Source organism: Empidonax traillii, unplaced genomic scaffold (assembly GCF_003031625.1).
Source record: "Empidonax traillii isolate 1590-97213 ecotype Southwest subspecies unplaced genomic scaffold, ASM303162v1 scaffold48:size2401408, whole genome shotgun sequence".
Lineage (NCBI taxonomy): Eukaryota > Metazoa > Chordata > Aves > Passeriformes > Tyrannidae > Empidonax > Empidonax traillii.
The window spans coordinates 885,282-902,243 of record NW_020955241.1 but is presented as its reverse complement, the minus strand read 5'-3'; the positions used below and the strand labels follow the sequence as shown (position 1 = coordinate 902,243).

Here is a 16,962-nt window from a genome sequence, read left to right as displayed (position 1 = left end):
ACAGATGCATTTCTAGGCATTAACAACATGCAAGAGGAATTGCTCAACAAAGTCAGAAAAAAAATCACCTGTTCAACTTGTTTATATTTCCAGTGGGTAAAACAGAAGCACAGCCTTCTAATCCATCTTTCATTTTCTCATTCCTTGAGTATTTGTCAAGACTTCCAAGCTATGGTAATGGACAAGCACCTTAGAAGAGTGTCTTAATTTTATGGAAGAAATCTTTCCTTTAAACGGGAAAATTACCTACCCTTTCATCTCAGGGTCCACTGAAAAATCTGCTTTAGCTTTCAGGGTGTTTTGCATTCAGCTATATATCAAGAGAATAAACAATGTAAATGGCTTCTTTTGTAAATAATCAGGTTACTATAGTTACCTTGTCTGAAACATTCAGTAAATTATGCACTTCCGTGAGTCTAATAATTGGTAGCAACCTTTGCTCTCAGTCAGCTCTAGAAAACTTTAAATGTCCTTTTAGTCTCCTGTTCTTTGTAGTGTTTGGGTTTTCATTCTATTTAGATTTAGTGGGAAAGTACAAACGCAATATGTTAATGTTGTTTTAGAAGGGTGAAAAATACACAGCTATGTGCTGAGGTTATAACAACAATATGTAATTTACCTCACTTTTCAGAATTTTATATTGCATGATGAAAATTTGCATTTTTGGAAAGATGCAGGCTGTCTGTTCTTGAATTATCAAACATAGTCTCCTTTCTGCCTGCCATATACCATTTTTATAGTCAATTGGTCATATAATTCAGTGCAGCTGTTTTATTCACTGCATTTTGATTCCTCAATCACTCTGGATGTTTTGTATCATTAAAACTATTAATAGGAGAAAAAATGTGCCAATACTGAACTTTTGTATTTCTATTTCTAGCTTTTTTTTTTCCCAGGCTATAGAATAATATGTAATTGCATTCTGAAAAATTATCTGCAGAGAACAGCAAAAGCAGAATATTAAGCTATTTGTCTGCAGAAAGAAATTGGACTTCATCCTACATCTTTTACAACTAAGTCTGTGTTTTCAGCACAGATACAAGTATTTAAAAAATAGATATGCTGAAGTCAATGGAATTTTACATGTTTGAGAAGCACAAGTCAATTGAATTTTTGTTTGTATTGAAAAGTTGATGTATACCTACCCTTGATCTCTGAAACATGTTTAAATTTTACTCTAGTTTAAAAACACATAAGCAGTAAGATTTATCTATCAGGTATATATCAGAACTCATTGAAATGAAAACAGCCATTAGACTTCATTACAGTGAAATGGTTGTATATAAAATGAAAATTACTCTTCGGTTGCTAAACTGCCAAGTTATTGTTAAATCTTTATCTGCAATTCTCTTTTAAAAACATTCATATACGCATTATACTTGGATGCAATTAATAAAATGTAACTGCACTTTTATCTTTGGGCTTGCAATCAGTATTCGAAAAAAATGATCTCTTTTACTACTTGAAGACATTCAGGGCAGAGATGGAGCACAACACAATGAAACAAACGTTTCAGCATTTAAAACAAAAAGGCTAGATTTTGTAATAAGGACCCAGCTTTTGACTTGAGCATTTCTCTGAAAAACAAACATGGAAAACCAGAACCTTCCACTGCTTCTATATGGAACTGCTGATGACTTTGAAAACTGCCAGCTGCGTGACTGCATTGACTCAGAAGTAAATAGAACAACATGATTACTGCAATAAGGTGAACTCACTTCCATCCTTGTGTTCAGCTGGAGCTTAATTTGTTACACCACTTTGATTTCATATCCCTTGGAGAACAGGAAGGTTGTGCTTCTGCTGCAGCTCTCCATTATTCTAAATGCACAAACACGTATTGCAGGATTGCCCCCCTGCTCTTATGAAATCTCAGGCTTGTTAATATTCTAATTCATGGTATTCAAACTGTGATCCATCCAGACTCAGTTGATCAACAATTCAGGTGGAAATTTCCTTAGCTTGACTAAGGAAAGCTGAGTATACATTAATGGTACATTTGCAAACTTCTAAGAATTGTAGAATCACAAAGACAAGATCTTAGGAGGGGACACGATCAGGTCAGCTGACCCAAACTGATCATACGATGTGAGCTTAGATATAAAAGCTAAGAAAAGGAGGAGGAAGTGGAGGCATTCTTTATTTACAACACTTGCCTTCTGCAGCAGCGGCTACACATGCTGGAGCTCTGCTTCCTGGTAAGTGGCCGGACATCACTTGTGATGTGAAGCAGAAAATTACTTTTTTCCCCTTTTGCTTGTGCACACAAACTTTGGCATTTGCTGTAGTAAAATGCCTTATCTCAACCTAGAATTTTTTTTCCATCTTATTTTCTCTCCCCTGTCCATCTGACAAAGCGGAGTGATAAGACAGGCTGGATGGGAACATGACAACATTTTGAGGGTTCAGATTAGCAATAGTTTTACCTATTTTCAATCAACTTTCACACCAAAGTTCTAAAGAAAAGCAACTTTGAGCCAAATCCTCTGTAACATTCTGTTCAAAGAAATGTATATTTAGTAATACATTTTGGAATCTTCAGCCCTTGTATTCAAAGGTGTAAAATGTACTGAATGTACTCTAAAGAGGAAATTCTAAAAATTATCAGTTTATTTATTAAAAATTTCACTTTTCACAGTACTAGCAAAAAATATGAAAATAAAATTGCATCCTTTCTAAGGGTCTTTATAATAAATATTTAATTATTAATAAGATTTCAGGGATATCTCCTAATCCAAGTAGATAAAAAAAACAAGTGTTAAAATACCAGTGTGTCTTAACTTTTTCAAAATATTCAAGTACAACTTCTATACATTGCTATTTCAAAGTACAAACTTCTACTAGTGTGAATAAACATGCAGATCTAGCATAAAGTATTTTTGTTGCAGTCAAGACTTCAGGATAAATATTTTTTTTTATTTAACAGCTGAAAGTGCAGACACCATATATAGCTGAATCCACACCACTGTTAACAAATGATTCAGCTTCTATATAAAAGGACTATAACAGGAAATGCCACCAGGTCTTAATTATGTGTTTGAAAACTATGATCAACTAGTTTTTCTGCAGCAGGCATGGCACTAGACTTGTCCTAGAAAGCTGAATATCTGGATAAATCAAATGCATTTTTGTGATTAAGAAGCATTGGAAGAAACCTTCCAAAGAGGGCTTGACTTTTTTTACTGCAAGTATCCATACCAGTTCAGTTCTTTCTATTTACATTTCATCCCATACCACACAGTTGCCCTTCACCTTTCTTTGTGGTGTAAGTTATGAGTATGAGTATACTAAAGAAACTTTGCTGATTTGGAAACACTGATAGCACACCTGTGTATATTCAAATCAGCAGCAATATGGTAATCTTATTTGACAACAGCAAAGCGACATAAGTTGTGTAGGAGAAAATACAATAAACAAAGCAAAACTGAATTTAACAAAAAGTCTAGGAATAAGCACTAACAGCTGTTGTTTGTTCTTTAAAATTTGCTGTAATCAAGCACAATGAAGTTCATCTATCTCATGAACCAAATTAACTTCTCAACCACAAAAGTAATCTAACAGACACATAAATAGTGCACAACATAGGCCATACAAGGGTTTACTTTCTCTAAGTCTTTTAAGTTACTTATTACATCCCTGAAATGGTGGCTTTAACTCTTGCTTGCTGGTGGTGGTTCAGACTGAGGTGGCTCTGAATCTGAAATAGGAAAAAAGGTTAATGTTTACAGAATAACTTCAACCATAAGAATTAAAAAGTCAACTAATTTTTTTCCCCCCTCACATAAGAATGCATGAAAATTACAGTAGTTTTAATTTTGAATTAACAAGATAGACAAGCTATCTATGAAATTTGAAGTATGATGCAAATCTATAACCTAACACAAAGAGGTTATAGATTTACATATACAATGGGTTGTATCTCCTGCCTGACATGTCTAGGACTTATTCTGTGCAAGTGAAAACAGAGAAAGCTCTGTCTCAAAAGGGGGTTGCAAGGTGCTCATGCTGACAACTTCTTTGGATGAGCAAGAGGGAAAACAATGCAAGGAAAAAAATACAAGCACTACCCTCAGCTGTCACCTAAAATAATGAAAAGGACGAGGTCAAAACTAAATCAAGGTACATGTCTGCATGAAACCACAGTGTTAAAAGCATTAAACAATATCTCCTTTTACACTGAGATAAAGAATCAGCTGGAACAGCTATGATTGCAAAGGAGGGCCATACAAGCAAAGCAGGTGTAATATTATATAAAAATTGGAAAAAGGAACTAAAAAATAATATGTATCTATAACAATCTGTGCAGAACACTGACTTTTCAGCAGACTTTATGGTGTACCCATGATTTTTTTTCTCTATGCATAAGTGATATAACCAAACCAATGTCATGATTACTCTGAAAAATCTTCAGCTTTCTTTATATCTCAAATGTCTCATGAGAGGCACACATTAAAGAAATCAACTATCACCAAATAGATGAATCTGAGATTTTGAAATCCCAAATCCTTTCATTTTACTCACAGTAATGGGAAAGAAAAATGTAGTGCACAAGAAAGTTAAATAGAATATGAAAAAAAAAAAAAAAGAGTAATATTCAAGGTTCTCTTTCAGGCTGAGGAAGAGCACTTTTAGACTCCACAGCTGAGTTGTTTGGTCACTATGCCTCACAAAGCAGCATCCTCTGCATGATCAGTTTAGATATGTAAGCTGACTTTGAAGAGTGGCTTCTCAGGTTATGCACCTTCCTTCGGGTCCAGACCAAGATCTGGCTTGATCCCTTAGTTTTATAGCAGTTTTTATTCTGAACAAAACCACACAACTTCTAGTTCTCTGTTTGCCTGTTTTATTCTGATACTCACCTGGAGGGAGAGGTTCTGCACACCAAAACAACCAACCAACCAACCAACCAACCAATCAACCAACCAACCAAAAATACTGCAGGTATATTAATGGAAGACAAAGATAAATTCTGAAAGAGCTAAAATGTCAAAGAAATTAAAATCCTTGGCCTCTAAGACTTTCATACATCAATATATAAAGGTCATCGGAATCAAGGTATTCATGATAATTACCACTGTATATAAAAGGATTCCCTGATACTAATAAAAAAAAAATTCTGGTGCATGCAATGTCTATATTCGATAGCATTTTAAAAGATTGCTACAGAAAAGTGATATAGCAACCATGGTTACCAACTCAGTGTAAAAAAGCGTAAGTAAAAGGTCTTTGACAGAACTAATGGGAATTTTCTTCCCCTTTAACCTTTATATATATAGCATTTATATGTAAGTGTCTTCAAATGATGTCTTTCATAGCTATTATCACTGTGTTGACAAAGTAAGGTTTGAAATCATAGGTAAGCATTGGATAACTTTTTTCTCTTAAACTGTTGCAATTCCACTCTCTTCAACAATGTGCATATATTAATTTTGACAAATTTTTATGACAGTGATTTATTTCTTAAACACGGGTATTAATGATACTTGTGACAGAAGTTTCCAGAAAAATATTAGGGACAAAAGAATATTCATAACAAATAGGCAACAAATATTTTACAGTCTGCTTTAATTTAGGCAGGATGGCTTTGTCCCCGCAGCATTTTACAGAAACACATCACACAGAATCCCCTGTATCAGAACGCAGAAGCCCCTGGATTGGAACAGAGCAAACTGCAATTGTAGAGATGAAAAAACTCCATGAAAGCACCTGCCTTCGCTGACTGCAAACAGGAGCACTCTTTCTTTAGCTGGTCATAGGGTATTGTAAACTAAGCACAGTAATTCAGTGCGTCTCACCACATTCAGAGAGCCTCACAAATTATTCAGGCTGTCCTCTGCTGTTACCTTAAGAGCCCAACTCATTTTAAAAGAAACAGCTTTCAATAGTGTTACCTTTGGACTGCTCACTATTTTCTGATGGTTCTTGAATCTTTTTTTCCCATCTAGTACACTGCTGAAACCAGTCAGTCCCATAACCATTGCTAATTAATTTGCTAAAGTTTACTGCTTCAATTTGTCTCTGAGCAGGCCTGTAAATACAAATATATTAACGGAAAACAAAAGCATAAGTAAAGAAAAGTGGCGATTAGGTGGGAAAAATGTATTTTGTACAGAAAAGGCTTTATAATTTATTTCTAATTATAACATTATTTCAAAAATATAACCATTTATAGCCTTATCATTTTTACATAAATACCAAAACATATAGTCTACGTGTAATCACATAGGAAAAAATACAAAACCAACCAACCAATCAACCAAAAAAAGCATACAACTATGCCTGATTAAGTGCTGTGTAACTTTACAGGAGAAGACCCATCTATTTTATTGGAATTTTACATGTGTAATACTGGTTGTAGAGACAAACACATGAAAAAGGGAAATCCCACAAAGAATGTGTAAGTAAAAAGGCTGACAATACTCCTTCTGTGCTGCACAAAGGTGGAATTTTGTCACAGATTTGCTCTTAAATTCATTTGATGGTTTAATCACTTATTTTGCATCAATAACACAGTTCTGAACCATACTGGGATTACTGATGAACAAGTAATAAATTTCTAAGATGAAGTATGCAGAAAAATTCAGCTGTGCACACAGCTGATGATTTGATTACATCATATCGCATATGATACAATAATTTGCTTAAAAAACCTCTTCCAGGTGTTCATGACAGTATTTCTGCTGTGTCTGACCTTGCATAGACTACAGTTTATGTCTTTCCTTAATACATCCGTCCTACTTGTGTCTGTAACCTATGATTACAAAACTAACAATGTGCATTGTTGTTTTCATCTGTTCACTGGTAGTTTGAAAAATACCCAGACAATTTAGAATATCATAAAATTGTGCTATATAAAGACATGCACGCATATGCTTAGTTTTCCTGATGCAAAGTTACACTGAATAACTTTCCTATATAAGTTAAAGTACTATTATTTTAGTTGCTTTTAAACTATTTTAGCATCACATGTGATAGCAAGTTTAGTAGCAGCAAGGATCCACAAAGTCCATACACATATCCACTAATCTCTGCAATTTCACAAGGAGTAATATTACCTGCATACATAAATAGTTGCAAGCTTAGGTGTTTAATGAATTTCGTAAGTGCACTACTTACATAGGTGGGAAGGAAAGTTTATTTGCCCCACTAAACTCCTTGGTTGTAGAAACATTCGGCATTCTGCTTGGATATTCAGGGTTTATAGCTGGGAGCTTCATCTGTGTTAGAGAAATCTTAGCTTAAAAGGAGTTATGAAAAAAATAACCAAGAATATTGTGTGATAGTATAGCATTTAAAAGTGAGAGTGATATTAACAGCCCTAAATGTCTTCAGATTTAAATGTCTTATCTATATTATTTCCACAAGTAACAGTACTGGAGTATGGAGGAACAGCAGAAGAAAAAGCAACCCCTTAGTTAGTTATTCTACAAGATTAACTGTTTGTTCTCTCCATAATGGGCTCTACACAAGCCTTTCCCTCACAGTACGTTTTCACACAAAATTAAGCTTCAAATTCACACTTACCCATTGCAACCTCTCATTTTGGTCCATTTCTCTGTATGTAGTCTATGAAAACAGCCCAGTCTTATTAAAGACTGGGTTACCAGAATATAACTTTCAGCTTAATTACTTCTTTTTTTTTTAATTAATAAAAAGCATAAAACATCCCATATAATAAGAAAACAGTTGCAGTAAATTATTAGAGGTTTGAAATTCAAAGAAATGCACATATATGGGGGAAAGCCTACAACAGAAAAGTGTATTTTACTTTTATCATCTTTCGCTTGACATCTTGACAATGACAGTTAAAGAAACTTAGTCTTGATTTAAAGACAGAAAGATGACACCTAGAAAGCCAGTGAAAAGACTTTACATACTCTAGAACTGAAAGTGGGAAAACTGAAAAGAAATGGAGAAACATTAGCAACACATATCAAAGCTGTTTATTTTAACTTCGATCAAAATCAACAGCTTCTTAAGGGTCAACTTACTGTGCACACTGAGTATGGAAAATGCAAAGAAAAGTATAATTGCATTTGAATACATCTAATCAATGAACTAATTAAGAAGCTTCAAAAAAAACAGGAGACCAAAGTAGCAAGTGACAAAATGACAATTACTGACAAAAAAAAGCAAGATCAGAATTTGGGTTTGGAGGGCACCTGAAATCCTGTCAGGTACTGTTTTTGATGGGCAAAATTCAGCATTTAAAGCAGACCCCTGTGCCACTACACCCCAATGGTTACAGCTGAGGGGGCATTTTCCCTTTGACAAGCCTTTATTTAGCAGCCATCTATTTTCCCAGATAAAGCAAACTATGTAGGACTTTTTTTTTTACATGGTTCTTGGTTTAAAGGGTTTTCTTCCTTTGTGAAGAGATAGCAATGACATACTCTAAAAATTACTGTGTGTTTACTACATATACACATTTATTAGTCTCAGACTCAAGACACGTGAAATACGGTATGTATTGTGCCTGGCTGGTATATGAGGAACAATGGATACCTGCAGCCAGCATGGAAAGCTAAAAGCTCCCAGATGAAATCCTGGCTTCCCTGTGATCAACGACAAAATTCTAGATTACATTTCAAATCTCTGAGGTAAAATCCTGACCTCAGATAAGCAATCCTTTTGCTACAGCACACACATACCTATGTATGTATCCATATATACACAGACATTTCAGACAAGTGCCTGAAACAGAAGACTTCAGAGATGAAGCAGTAATCTTACTAGTGCTGCAGGGAGATTGGCTAATGCTGATGCAAACCCTTATAACCACCTCCAACTAATTTCCCACCCATACAGAGGCCTCCCTCCTTCTTAAGGTCACAGATTTTCATTCCAACCCAGTCGGGACAGATAATGCACAGGCACAAGAACCACAGAATCACAGAATGGTTTGGATTGGAAGGGACCTTAAAAATCATCTAATTCCAACCCCCCTCTGCCATAGGCAGGGACAATTTTCACTAGATCAGGTTACTAGGAGCTCCATCCAGCCTGGCCTTGAACACTTTCAAGGATTGGGCATACACAGCTTCTCTGGGCAACGTGTTCCAGTGCCTCACCACCCTCATAGTAAAGAATTTCTTCCTAAAATCTAATCTAAACCTATTTTCTTTCAGTTTGAAGCCATTCCCCCTTGTCCTGTCACTGCATGCTCCTCCTCTCCGTCTTTCTTGTCGGCTCCCTTCAGGTACTAGAAGGATGCAATTAGGTCACCCTGAACCCTTCTCTTTTCCCGCTGAACAATCCCAATTCTCTCAGCCTGTCCTCATAGGAGAGGTGCTCAATCCCTCTAATTATCTTGATGGCCTCCTCTGGACTCACTCTAACAGGCTGATATCCTTCCTGTCCTGACAGAGCTGGATGCAGTGCTCCAGGTGGGATCTCACCAGAGCAGAATAGAGGGGCAGAATCCCCTCCCTTGACCTGCTGGCCACGCTGCTTTTGATGCAGCCCAGGATACAACTGACCTTCTGTGAGCGCATATTGCAAGCTCACGTCCAGCCTCTCATCCACCAGCACTCCTAAGTCCTTCTCAGCAGGGCTGCTCTCAATCTTTTCGTACCCCAGCCTGTGTTGATACCAGGGTTGCCCCAACTCAGGTGCAGGACCTTGTACTTGGTCTTATTAAACCTCATGAGATTCCCATGGGCTGCTTCTTCCTTGGCCAGAAGTCCATCACTTTGCCATGAGCACAAAGGCTAAATCCTTCATACACTAGCACATCTTTGCTGCTTTGCAAAATTCCCAGCAGAATGAAAATTACTGCCATGATTAAGGTGTTAAGGAGGAACTATAGGATCCATCTCGAGGTATGGAGAAACCATGTAATAACCCCCCTGATCTCCAGTCCTCTACACAGCAACAACCACGAGGAACACTGGAGATTTTAATAGTTCATTAAAAAGCAGCATAAAGGTTTAAACCTTCAGAGCAGGGACCCACTTGGGAACAATGTTTCCATTGTTTTCTTCCTCCAGCTGAAGAGGTACCTTCAGAGGTTAAAATGGTTTTGCACTTGTCCCTAAGGGCACCCTTTGGGATTTAACTCCATGATTGCATCACGTATCTCTCTTTTAAATAACTGCTTAGTCAGACTGGACTGAAAAATATTTTCAATACATTCAATCTCAATACTTGAGTTAGTTTGCTGCTGCATTATCATCATGTAGTCAAATAAATAAATTGAATATTCCTTAAAAACTTGCCTGTGGTGTTTTGGAATACATCTCTTACAAGATGTATGGTAAAAAAAAAATTAAAATTGAGATTGTCTGGGAGGGCTTGTTTTATTGCCTAACTTGGAAAACTCTTTGGGAAGGTATTCTCAGAGCACAGGATAGAAACCTCCCAAAAGAGGATATACAAGAAATAGATGTGAAAGAAGCACCATGTGATGTTTCAAGATACACGATACGCTTTTCAGGGTACAACAAAGATACTGTGAAGGGCAGCCATATCAGAGATGGTGGTGTGAAGGCAGAGTAAACATAGCGACACAGAATCTGCATTCTTAGGCACCTAACCTTAAACAGAAACATTTGGTAGATTTAGAACTTTAGACAAAACTCAACTTCAGCTTTCGGAAGAACAGTGTAAATTATATATCAGGGCCTCAGCAGATTCAGAGTCTGAGCTGAATATACAACATATATTCACTTTGTATTTAATGATAAATAAAACACATGGGAACTTTCAATCGCATGAGTGAATGAAACTTGATCTCAGTCAAGCTCCATCCAAACTGAAATGGACCTCAGTCTGACAATTCACCACACGGATTTGAATTACTCTTACTGTTATTAAAGTTAAGCTTCACTCTTAAAACACTTAAGATAATTGGTTCTTAAGTAAGGGAGTGAGGGACAGCACTTTCTCTCTGTCCTAATTCAATCCTTTAAGAAGCTCTGCAGCAGGCCAAGTTTTTATTTTCAGTGCCTTAAATCTATGACTGAAAAAAAAGCTTCACCAAGAAGCATCAGGCAAATTATGGTTTAAACATGCGTTGTTTGTTTGCCTAGTGCCACAGATTAAGTAAACATTCCTGAGCCTATTCAGTAATGAGGTATTCCCATTTACACAACCCATCATTCTGAACTTGCACTAGTTACTCATCTCAGCAAAGGCTAAGGACTTTTTTTCCTAAAATGTGCAACATCTGCCCTTCTGTTCAAGAAAGGAGGTACTGGTGTCCAAGTACATCAAAAGCCTGTCCATGTATACCCCAAAGACCTATGGTATATGTGGCAACCAAGATTATGGAGGATTATTTAAAAAACATAAGGCTTCAGCATCTAAAATGGGCAGAGAGTATGAAAGAGGGAGGATAGCAGAGAGGTTTCCAGGACAAAACACCAATATCAGCACAGAAAGGTTTGTTCTGAACATAGCTATGCCTACGTTGTCTTGGATACATCTTTCATTCAAAGACAGCTAGTGCAGTATCTCTGGGCACTTTCTTGAATTTCAAACTAAACCAAACTTCTTCTTCAGAACAATCTTCTGTTCTTATCTCCTTCTTCTTTCTTCTTCACCCAAGATTACTTAACAAGAAGTCGCTTCACCAAGAATGAATTGCAGGGGAAATAAAGCAGAAGAAGAAAGAAACTAACTACTGGCTTTCATTAACACTGAAGTATCTGCACCATATAATGTGATTAGAATCTGTGTTTCTCATTCTTATGCTACACCTGCAGCACTTAAACGTGGCTTTCTTTTCATTCTCTAACTGCAATACAAAAATTGCTTCTGGAATACAGAAACTTGTATGGATTACAGCTTCCCTTCTAGAAGAAGCAACAGGCCCAGACAGAGCTGTGTCCACAAGCTCTACAAAGCATCATCACAGAGTGCTTCTCCATCCTACCTTCTTTTTCTCTGTATTTTCTTTGTCCTCAGCATCGCGCTGCCAAACACTTTTCGTATCAAAATCAAAAGGCCCTCTTCTTGCCTCATAACTGTTACCACGATGGTCATCAGCCTTAAACTCTCTGTGAATCATATATTCTGGTAGAGAGGAAGCAGAGCTCCTGCAGGCAAAGATTTAACACCTGTTTGCACCAGGGATACCAATCTTGCACTTAAGTACAGAAGTATTCTGAAATGTTAATAAGTGAAGACAGAACCCAAGATGTTATGTGGGGCTTCAGCAGGCTTACCTTGGCTCATCCATCTCTGGGGGACTGGTGTGGTGTAAGTACCAGTCAGGTGCAGCATATGCTGCTGAAGGGGACTTTGTTACCACAGGAGTGTCGTGCTCCAGTAGGTCTGGAGAGAAAAAGACAAAAGTCACCACTTTTCTGACTTCTTCTCTGGTTGCAAAAGCATTACCTTTGTTTTCAGGTTGATGTTTTGTCAGGAAGAAATGCTTGCATTCTTCAGTAAGGAGGATTTGTCTCTCTTGATAATACAGTCAGAACCTTGCAGCGTTGTGTTCCAGCTGTACCTTGTTTGCCTTGCTCTAAATGCTTTAACATGTTTAGGCTGCTCAGTTAATTCATATTTCTGGACTTGTTGCTCTGCTCTGAGTGTGCATCTGCTCAAGTTCCTCAAGCTTCCTTCTTCAATAAAAAAGGAAATAACAAACCCACACATCACCCTGGTACAAGAACAGAATATGTACTGCACTGTAAAAAAATGAAGTAATTACAAAAAAATGCTTTATAAACCTCTACCAAGTTTTCTGATGGTGGTTTTTTGTGAAATTATTTTCATCAGGCCACTACTTAAAATAGCCCAAGCATAAATTGCAGAAACCTCACTCAAATGCAGCCAGACCATCATCATCTATTTACACCAAACACGGGGCAAGACCACATGTTTTGCTAAAGAGCACCTATACACAACAGACTGCAAGGATGTCTTGACAAGATGACCTCTATGTCACATTTTCATTTGCTAACTTTTCCCACAGGTTAATTTCAAAAGTCCAGTGGATCCTTCTGTAGCATCTACAAGCACTTTATACTACACTCAAGCCAAGCCAAAGAAAACGAAAGAAGACCAAAGATAGATGCTCACCAGGTTGGCCTCCTTGCTTTGCCAGCCTCACATAAGCTGAATCAGTCTCTTTGATCCACTTCTTGTAGCACCCAGAAGGTGGCACTTCATGGGGAGCTTTTAAAAGGTAACTGAGACTGGGATGTTGGGGAAGTGGGCTCTTCTCTGGTTGTTTCAGTGGCATGGGGTATTACCATCCTTGATAATGGAAAAGAAGATGTTTATACTAAAAGTTAACGACTAGCATCCCTTTTTCAGGCAAATTGAGCACACCTGGAACATGAATGAGGTGCTACATTTCGGCTTGGAGACAAAAGACCAGACTTGCTTGCTTATTCCAGGGGATATAGCACTTTTGTTTCAGTTTTGAAACACCATTCAGGTTTTCCTACAAAATGTTCTAATCCACTTCAATCAGAAAACTATTCCCAAGGGCACCAAAAGCAGCAAGAGGCACTGGAAACAGCAAGAAACACTTAAGCCTTTGGTTTCCTTTCCTTCTCCTGTATTAAAAAAAACAGCACCTGTCCATTTGCAGGTCTTTATTTGTAAAACAACCAAACCTGATCCTCAAATAAAAATAATTTTAAAACCCAACACTCAACACCCTACGTCTCCATACAGTACTTTCTCAACTTCTAGTGAGCAAAAGAAAATATAAATAAATCCTTCATAATGGTAAAACGGACAGAAAGCAAAGAAGGAAAAGCCAATCGAAGGCGCTGTGCCATGGAAGGTGAACAGGCACTTACCGAAGCTACTCCAGGTGCAGCTGATGCCGTTCCGTCGGTGTAAGGGGACCACGTCCAGGCTGCAGCCCCTGGGCACACACACGCGTTGGCTGTGCCCAAACTCAGCCCCAAGGAACAACAACAACCCAAAGTGCTGCTTCTCCCCGGCGTCAGGGGCGAGGAGACACTAGCCGGCGCCCGCTGCTGTTCCCCCCACACCCGCGCAGTCTGTCCAAGGCGCTGTCACACACTGGCACTGCCCGGGGTCCCCCCGCCGCCGCAGCTCAGAGACCGAACCGCGGTGACCCGACCGGGGACCGACAGCCCCCAGGGAACGGGCGGGACGGGCCCCGAGGCTGAGTTGCGGAAGGAGCCGGAGCTCGCCAGGGGAGTGCCTTCCTCCCTCCCTCCCTCCCTCCGCGGGCGGCCGAGGGCGGTGCGATGCTCGGTACCCGCGGCAGTAGCAGCCCGGAGAGGGAGGGAGGGACGGACGCCTGCCCACCCGGACCGCGGCGCTACTGGGAAGAAAGGGAAATGAACTCCATCCCAGCTGAAACCCGTACGAAATCCACCCCTTTACCCATGCCATTTACCGTTCTGTACTACTTAGTCTTTGCCTTCTGGACGGTCCGTGATCGCTTCCAGGATTCCTGGACGACTGAGGGTTTCCTGTTGGAGCTCTCTGTCTGATAAGTCCGACCCACTTACTCCGTGTAGCATCGGTTGCAGCCGTGTAGAGGAGACCCTCCGTTAGAACGGCCAGCCCAACACGAGTAACCGAGATGCTTCAGTACACTTCCAAAGCAGCTCAAACCCCTTCATAAGCTGCCAGCATCTCTTTTTAAGTTGGAGTATAGTGGACTTCAGATCCTCTGTGTCCCTGACTCCAAAAACCTAGAGGGAAACCCCAAGTCTCTGCAGGTTCTTTCTGCCAGAGCCTCCAGCTGCGAGCATTCTCCCTGGCTGCATTTTTTTTTTTAGTCTTTTTATAGTAGAGAGCATATTTTTTAAGTCTTGCCCTGCCTGGACTGGCCCAAGGGTGACTACATGAACTGTCTCCTGTTTGATTTGTTCAAAGGCTTATTGTTGCTCAGGGCTGGTTGCATCATGCTGTGGGGCGTGCCAGGTTGCACACTGGTTGGTGAACTTGTGTATGTTCTATCCATCTTCTGTGCCATGGAGCAATCCCTCCCTTCCCACACAAACCCATCCTTACACAAACTGCTGCTGCTTAATGCGTTTTATTGGTTGACCAAGCTTGGGGGGCTAGAAGCAGGGATGGGGCTCTTGAGAGTCTGCAGGGGAGAGCTAGCATTTCAGGTGGGATGGTTGGGGGTCCAGAGCTTCATTCCTCATTGAGTCCCTTCTGATGGAGAAGAGAAAAAGGGAGTGTGAGCATGAGGCGGTTGTCAGATGGCCATAGGGCAGCTGTGGGGCAAGGGGAAGTCCCACCTTGGCTCCAATGTCACGGCTCTTGGCCCGCAACTTGTTGACCTGGGACTCAGCAATGTCAGCACGCTCCTCCGCCTCATCCAGCTCATGCTGTGCCTTGCGGAACTTGGCCAGATTGGTGTTGGCCTGTTCCTCCTGGGGGACAGGGGCATAAGCAGGGCTGCCTCACAGCGTCATCTGTTCTCCTGCCAACCCCCCCACTCTCTGTCCATCCAAAATTCTAATTGCTCCATCTGGTCCACCTGGACCCACCTGGACCCACCTGTCCGTCCAGTAATCCCATCTTCCAACCACCCAACCATCTACTCAACAATCCATTCATCCTTCCATCCATCCATCCATCCATCCATCCATCCATCCATCCATCCATCCATCCATCCATCCATCCATCCATCCATCCTTCCACCTACTTAAACTTCCAGCCACTTCTCCAGCCATCTAGTCAGTCACCAATCTGTCTCAGCTTCTTTCCAACCAACCAACCATGCATCCCTCCAACCATTATTCTAACCTTCACACATCCCACCATCATCTCTCCATCACACTACCACCCACATTCCTCAGCCCCCAACACCTCACCCCTTGACCACCTCATTCTAAGGTCACCTGCTACTCCCCACATCCTGTCCCACACCCCAACCCAACGCCATTCCCTCCTGGGGGTGGTCCCAAGGCTGCCCCCCACTGCTCACCGCCTCCTCTGCCTGTCGCTTGTAGGCCTTGACCTTCAGCTGGAGCTTGTCCACCAGGTCTTGGAGCCGGACCATGTTCTTGCGGTCCTCCTCCGTCTATGGGGTGAGACACATGTGAGTCACCACCAAAGCAGTGAGGGTCAGGAGAAAGTTAGAAATGATCTTGGGGAGTAGAGGCCCTCTAGATCTGTGGGTGGCCTCAGCTATGGGGCAGAAGGTGATATGTCTCCCTGGGGGAAAGTGTCTTCTTTGCCCCGAGGAGGTCCCACCTGAGGTTCTGGATCATACAAAGACCCCAATTATACTGGGACAGCAGGAAGTGGCTTGGGTGGCTTATGACCACTGGGCCCACCATGCTCTAGGTCCCAGTACAGTATTGGACATAGAGGCAATGGGTGGTCTAGTCCACCTGTGTCTCACTGGCATCTAGATCAACCGTGTTATAAGTCATGTGCAGCATCAGACTTAAGGCCCTGTGGACAAAGGGCTGAGGGATGACCTTTTGGGCCAGCTCACATGCCCTACCTGGTAGCTGAGCTCCTTGACGCGACGCTCGGACTTGCGGAGACCCTTAATGCTCTCAGCGTTGCGCTTCTGCTCAGCCTCCAGCTCGTTCTCCAACTCCCTCACACGGGCCTCCAGCTTCTGCAGCTGCTTTTTACCCCCCTTGAGGGCCAACTGCTCGGCCTCATCCAGCCTCATCTGCAGGTCCTTGATGGTCTGCTCCATGTTCTTTTTCATCCGCTCCAGATGGGCGCTGGTATCTTGCTCCTTTTTCAGCTCCTCTGCCATCATGGCCGCCTGCCCGAGGAGAGAAGCAAGCAGAAAAGGAGGTTCATTAACCTCTACTGGAAGATATCCTAGCTGTTGTTCCCGCCAAGACACTCACGTCAGTGATAGCCTTCTTGGCCTTCTCCTCAGCATTCCTGCATTCCTGGATGGCCTCTTCCACCTCCGTCTGCAGCTGGGAGATGTCAGCCTCCATCTTCTTCTTCTGGTTGATGAGACTGGTGTTCTGGAGATGGAGAAGAGGGTCTCATGAGGTGTCTGTGGAACTGCTAATCCGTCCTTCTTCAGTA

The 16,962-nt window shown here is 40.8% G+C and overlaps 3 protein-coding genes across 4 annotated transcripts in view; all 3 read right to left on the bottom strand.

Annotated features, from left to right (window-relative positions):
• Positions 1-3,436: 3,436 nt before the first annotated feature.
• CUNH7orf57 (chromosome unknown C7orf57 homolog) lies at positions 3,437-13,966 on the bottom strand. Of its 2 annotated transcripts, XM_027878955.1 has the most exons (8): positions 13,761-13,966; positions 13,030-13,206; positions 12,168-12,276; positions 11,876-12,038; positions 7,117-7,217; positions 5,892-6,028; positions 4,860-4,874; positions 3,437-3,697 (listed from the first exon to the last, which is right to left on the bottom strand). In XM_027878955.1, the coding sequence occupies exons 2-8, from the start codon at positions 13,190-13,192 to the stop codon at positions 3,651-3,653; spliced, it is 735 nt and encodes a 244-aa protein (XP_027734756.1). In that variant the 5' UTR covers positions 13,193-13,206; positions 13,761-13,966; the 3' UTR covers positions 3,437-3,650. The 2 variants fall into 2 exon arrangements, with proteins under 2 accessions (XP_027734756.1, XP_027734758.1); XM_027878957.1 differs by lacking the exon at positions 4,860-4,874.
• Positions 13,967-15,084: 1,118 nt separating this feature from the next.
• Positions 15,085-16,962, bottom strand: part of LOC114055158 (myosin-7-like) — a 32,260-nt gene continuing 30,382 nt past the window's right edge. Inside the window, exons 34-37 of the mRNA XM_027878992.1 lie at positions 16,409-16,453; positions 15,884-15,979; positions 15,192-15,326; positions 15,085-15,105 (exon numbers count right to left, since the gene is read on the bottom strand). Of these exons, the coding sequence (XP_027734793.1) occupies positions 15,085-15,105; positions 15,192-15,326; positions 15,884-15,979; positions 16,409-16,453 (297 nt within the window). The remainder of the gene's footprint in view (positions 15,106-15,191; positions 15,327-15,883; positions 15,980-16,408; positions 16,454-16,962) is intronic.
• Positions 16,572-16,962, bottom strand: part of LOC114055155 (myosin-7) — an 8,772-nt gene continuing 8,381 nt past the window's right edge. The window contains exons 21-22 of the mRNA XM_027878991.1: positions 16,727-16,898; positions 16,572-16,684 (exon numbers count right to left, since the gene is read on the bottom strand). Coding sequence (XP_027734792.1) covers positions 16,572-16,684; positions 16,727-16,898 — 285 coding nt within the window. The remainder of the gene's footprint in view (positions 16,685-16,726; positions 16,899-16,962) is intronic.

What these genes read in the sequence shown, in the direction of transcription:
- CUNH7orf57 (XM_027878955.1), bottom strand. Translation starts at nt 13,192, where the DNA reads ATGCCACTGAAACAACCAGAGAAGAGCCCACTTCCCCAACATCCCAGT. An exon ending in AAAGCAAGGAGGCCAACCTG is followed by an intron (nt 12,277 to 13,029) that starts GTGAGCATCTAT and finishes TTTTCTCTCCAG; the next exon opens with ACCTACTGGAGCACGACACT. An exon ending in AAAATACAGAGAAAAAGAAG is followed by an intron (nt 7,218 to 11,875) that starts GTAGGATGGAGA and finishes TCTCTAACACAG; the next exon opens with ATGAAGCTCCCAGCTATAAA.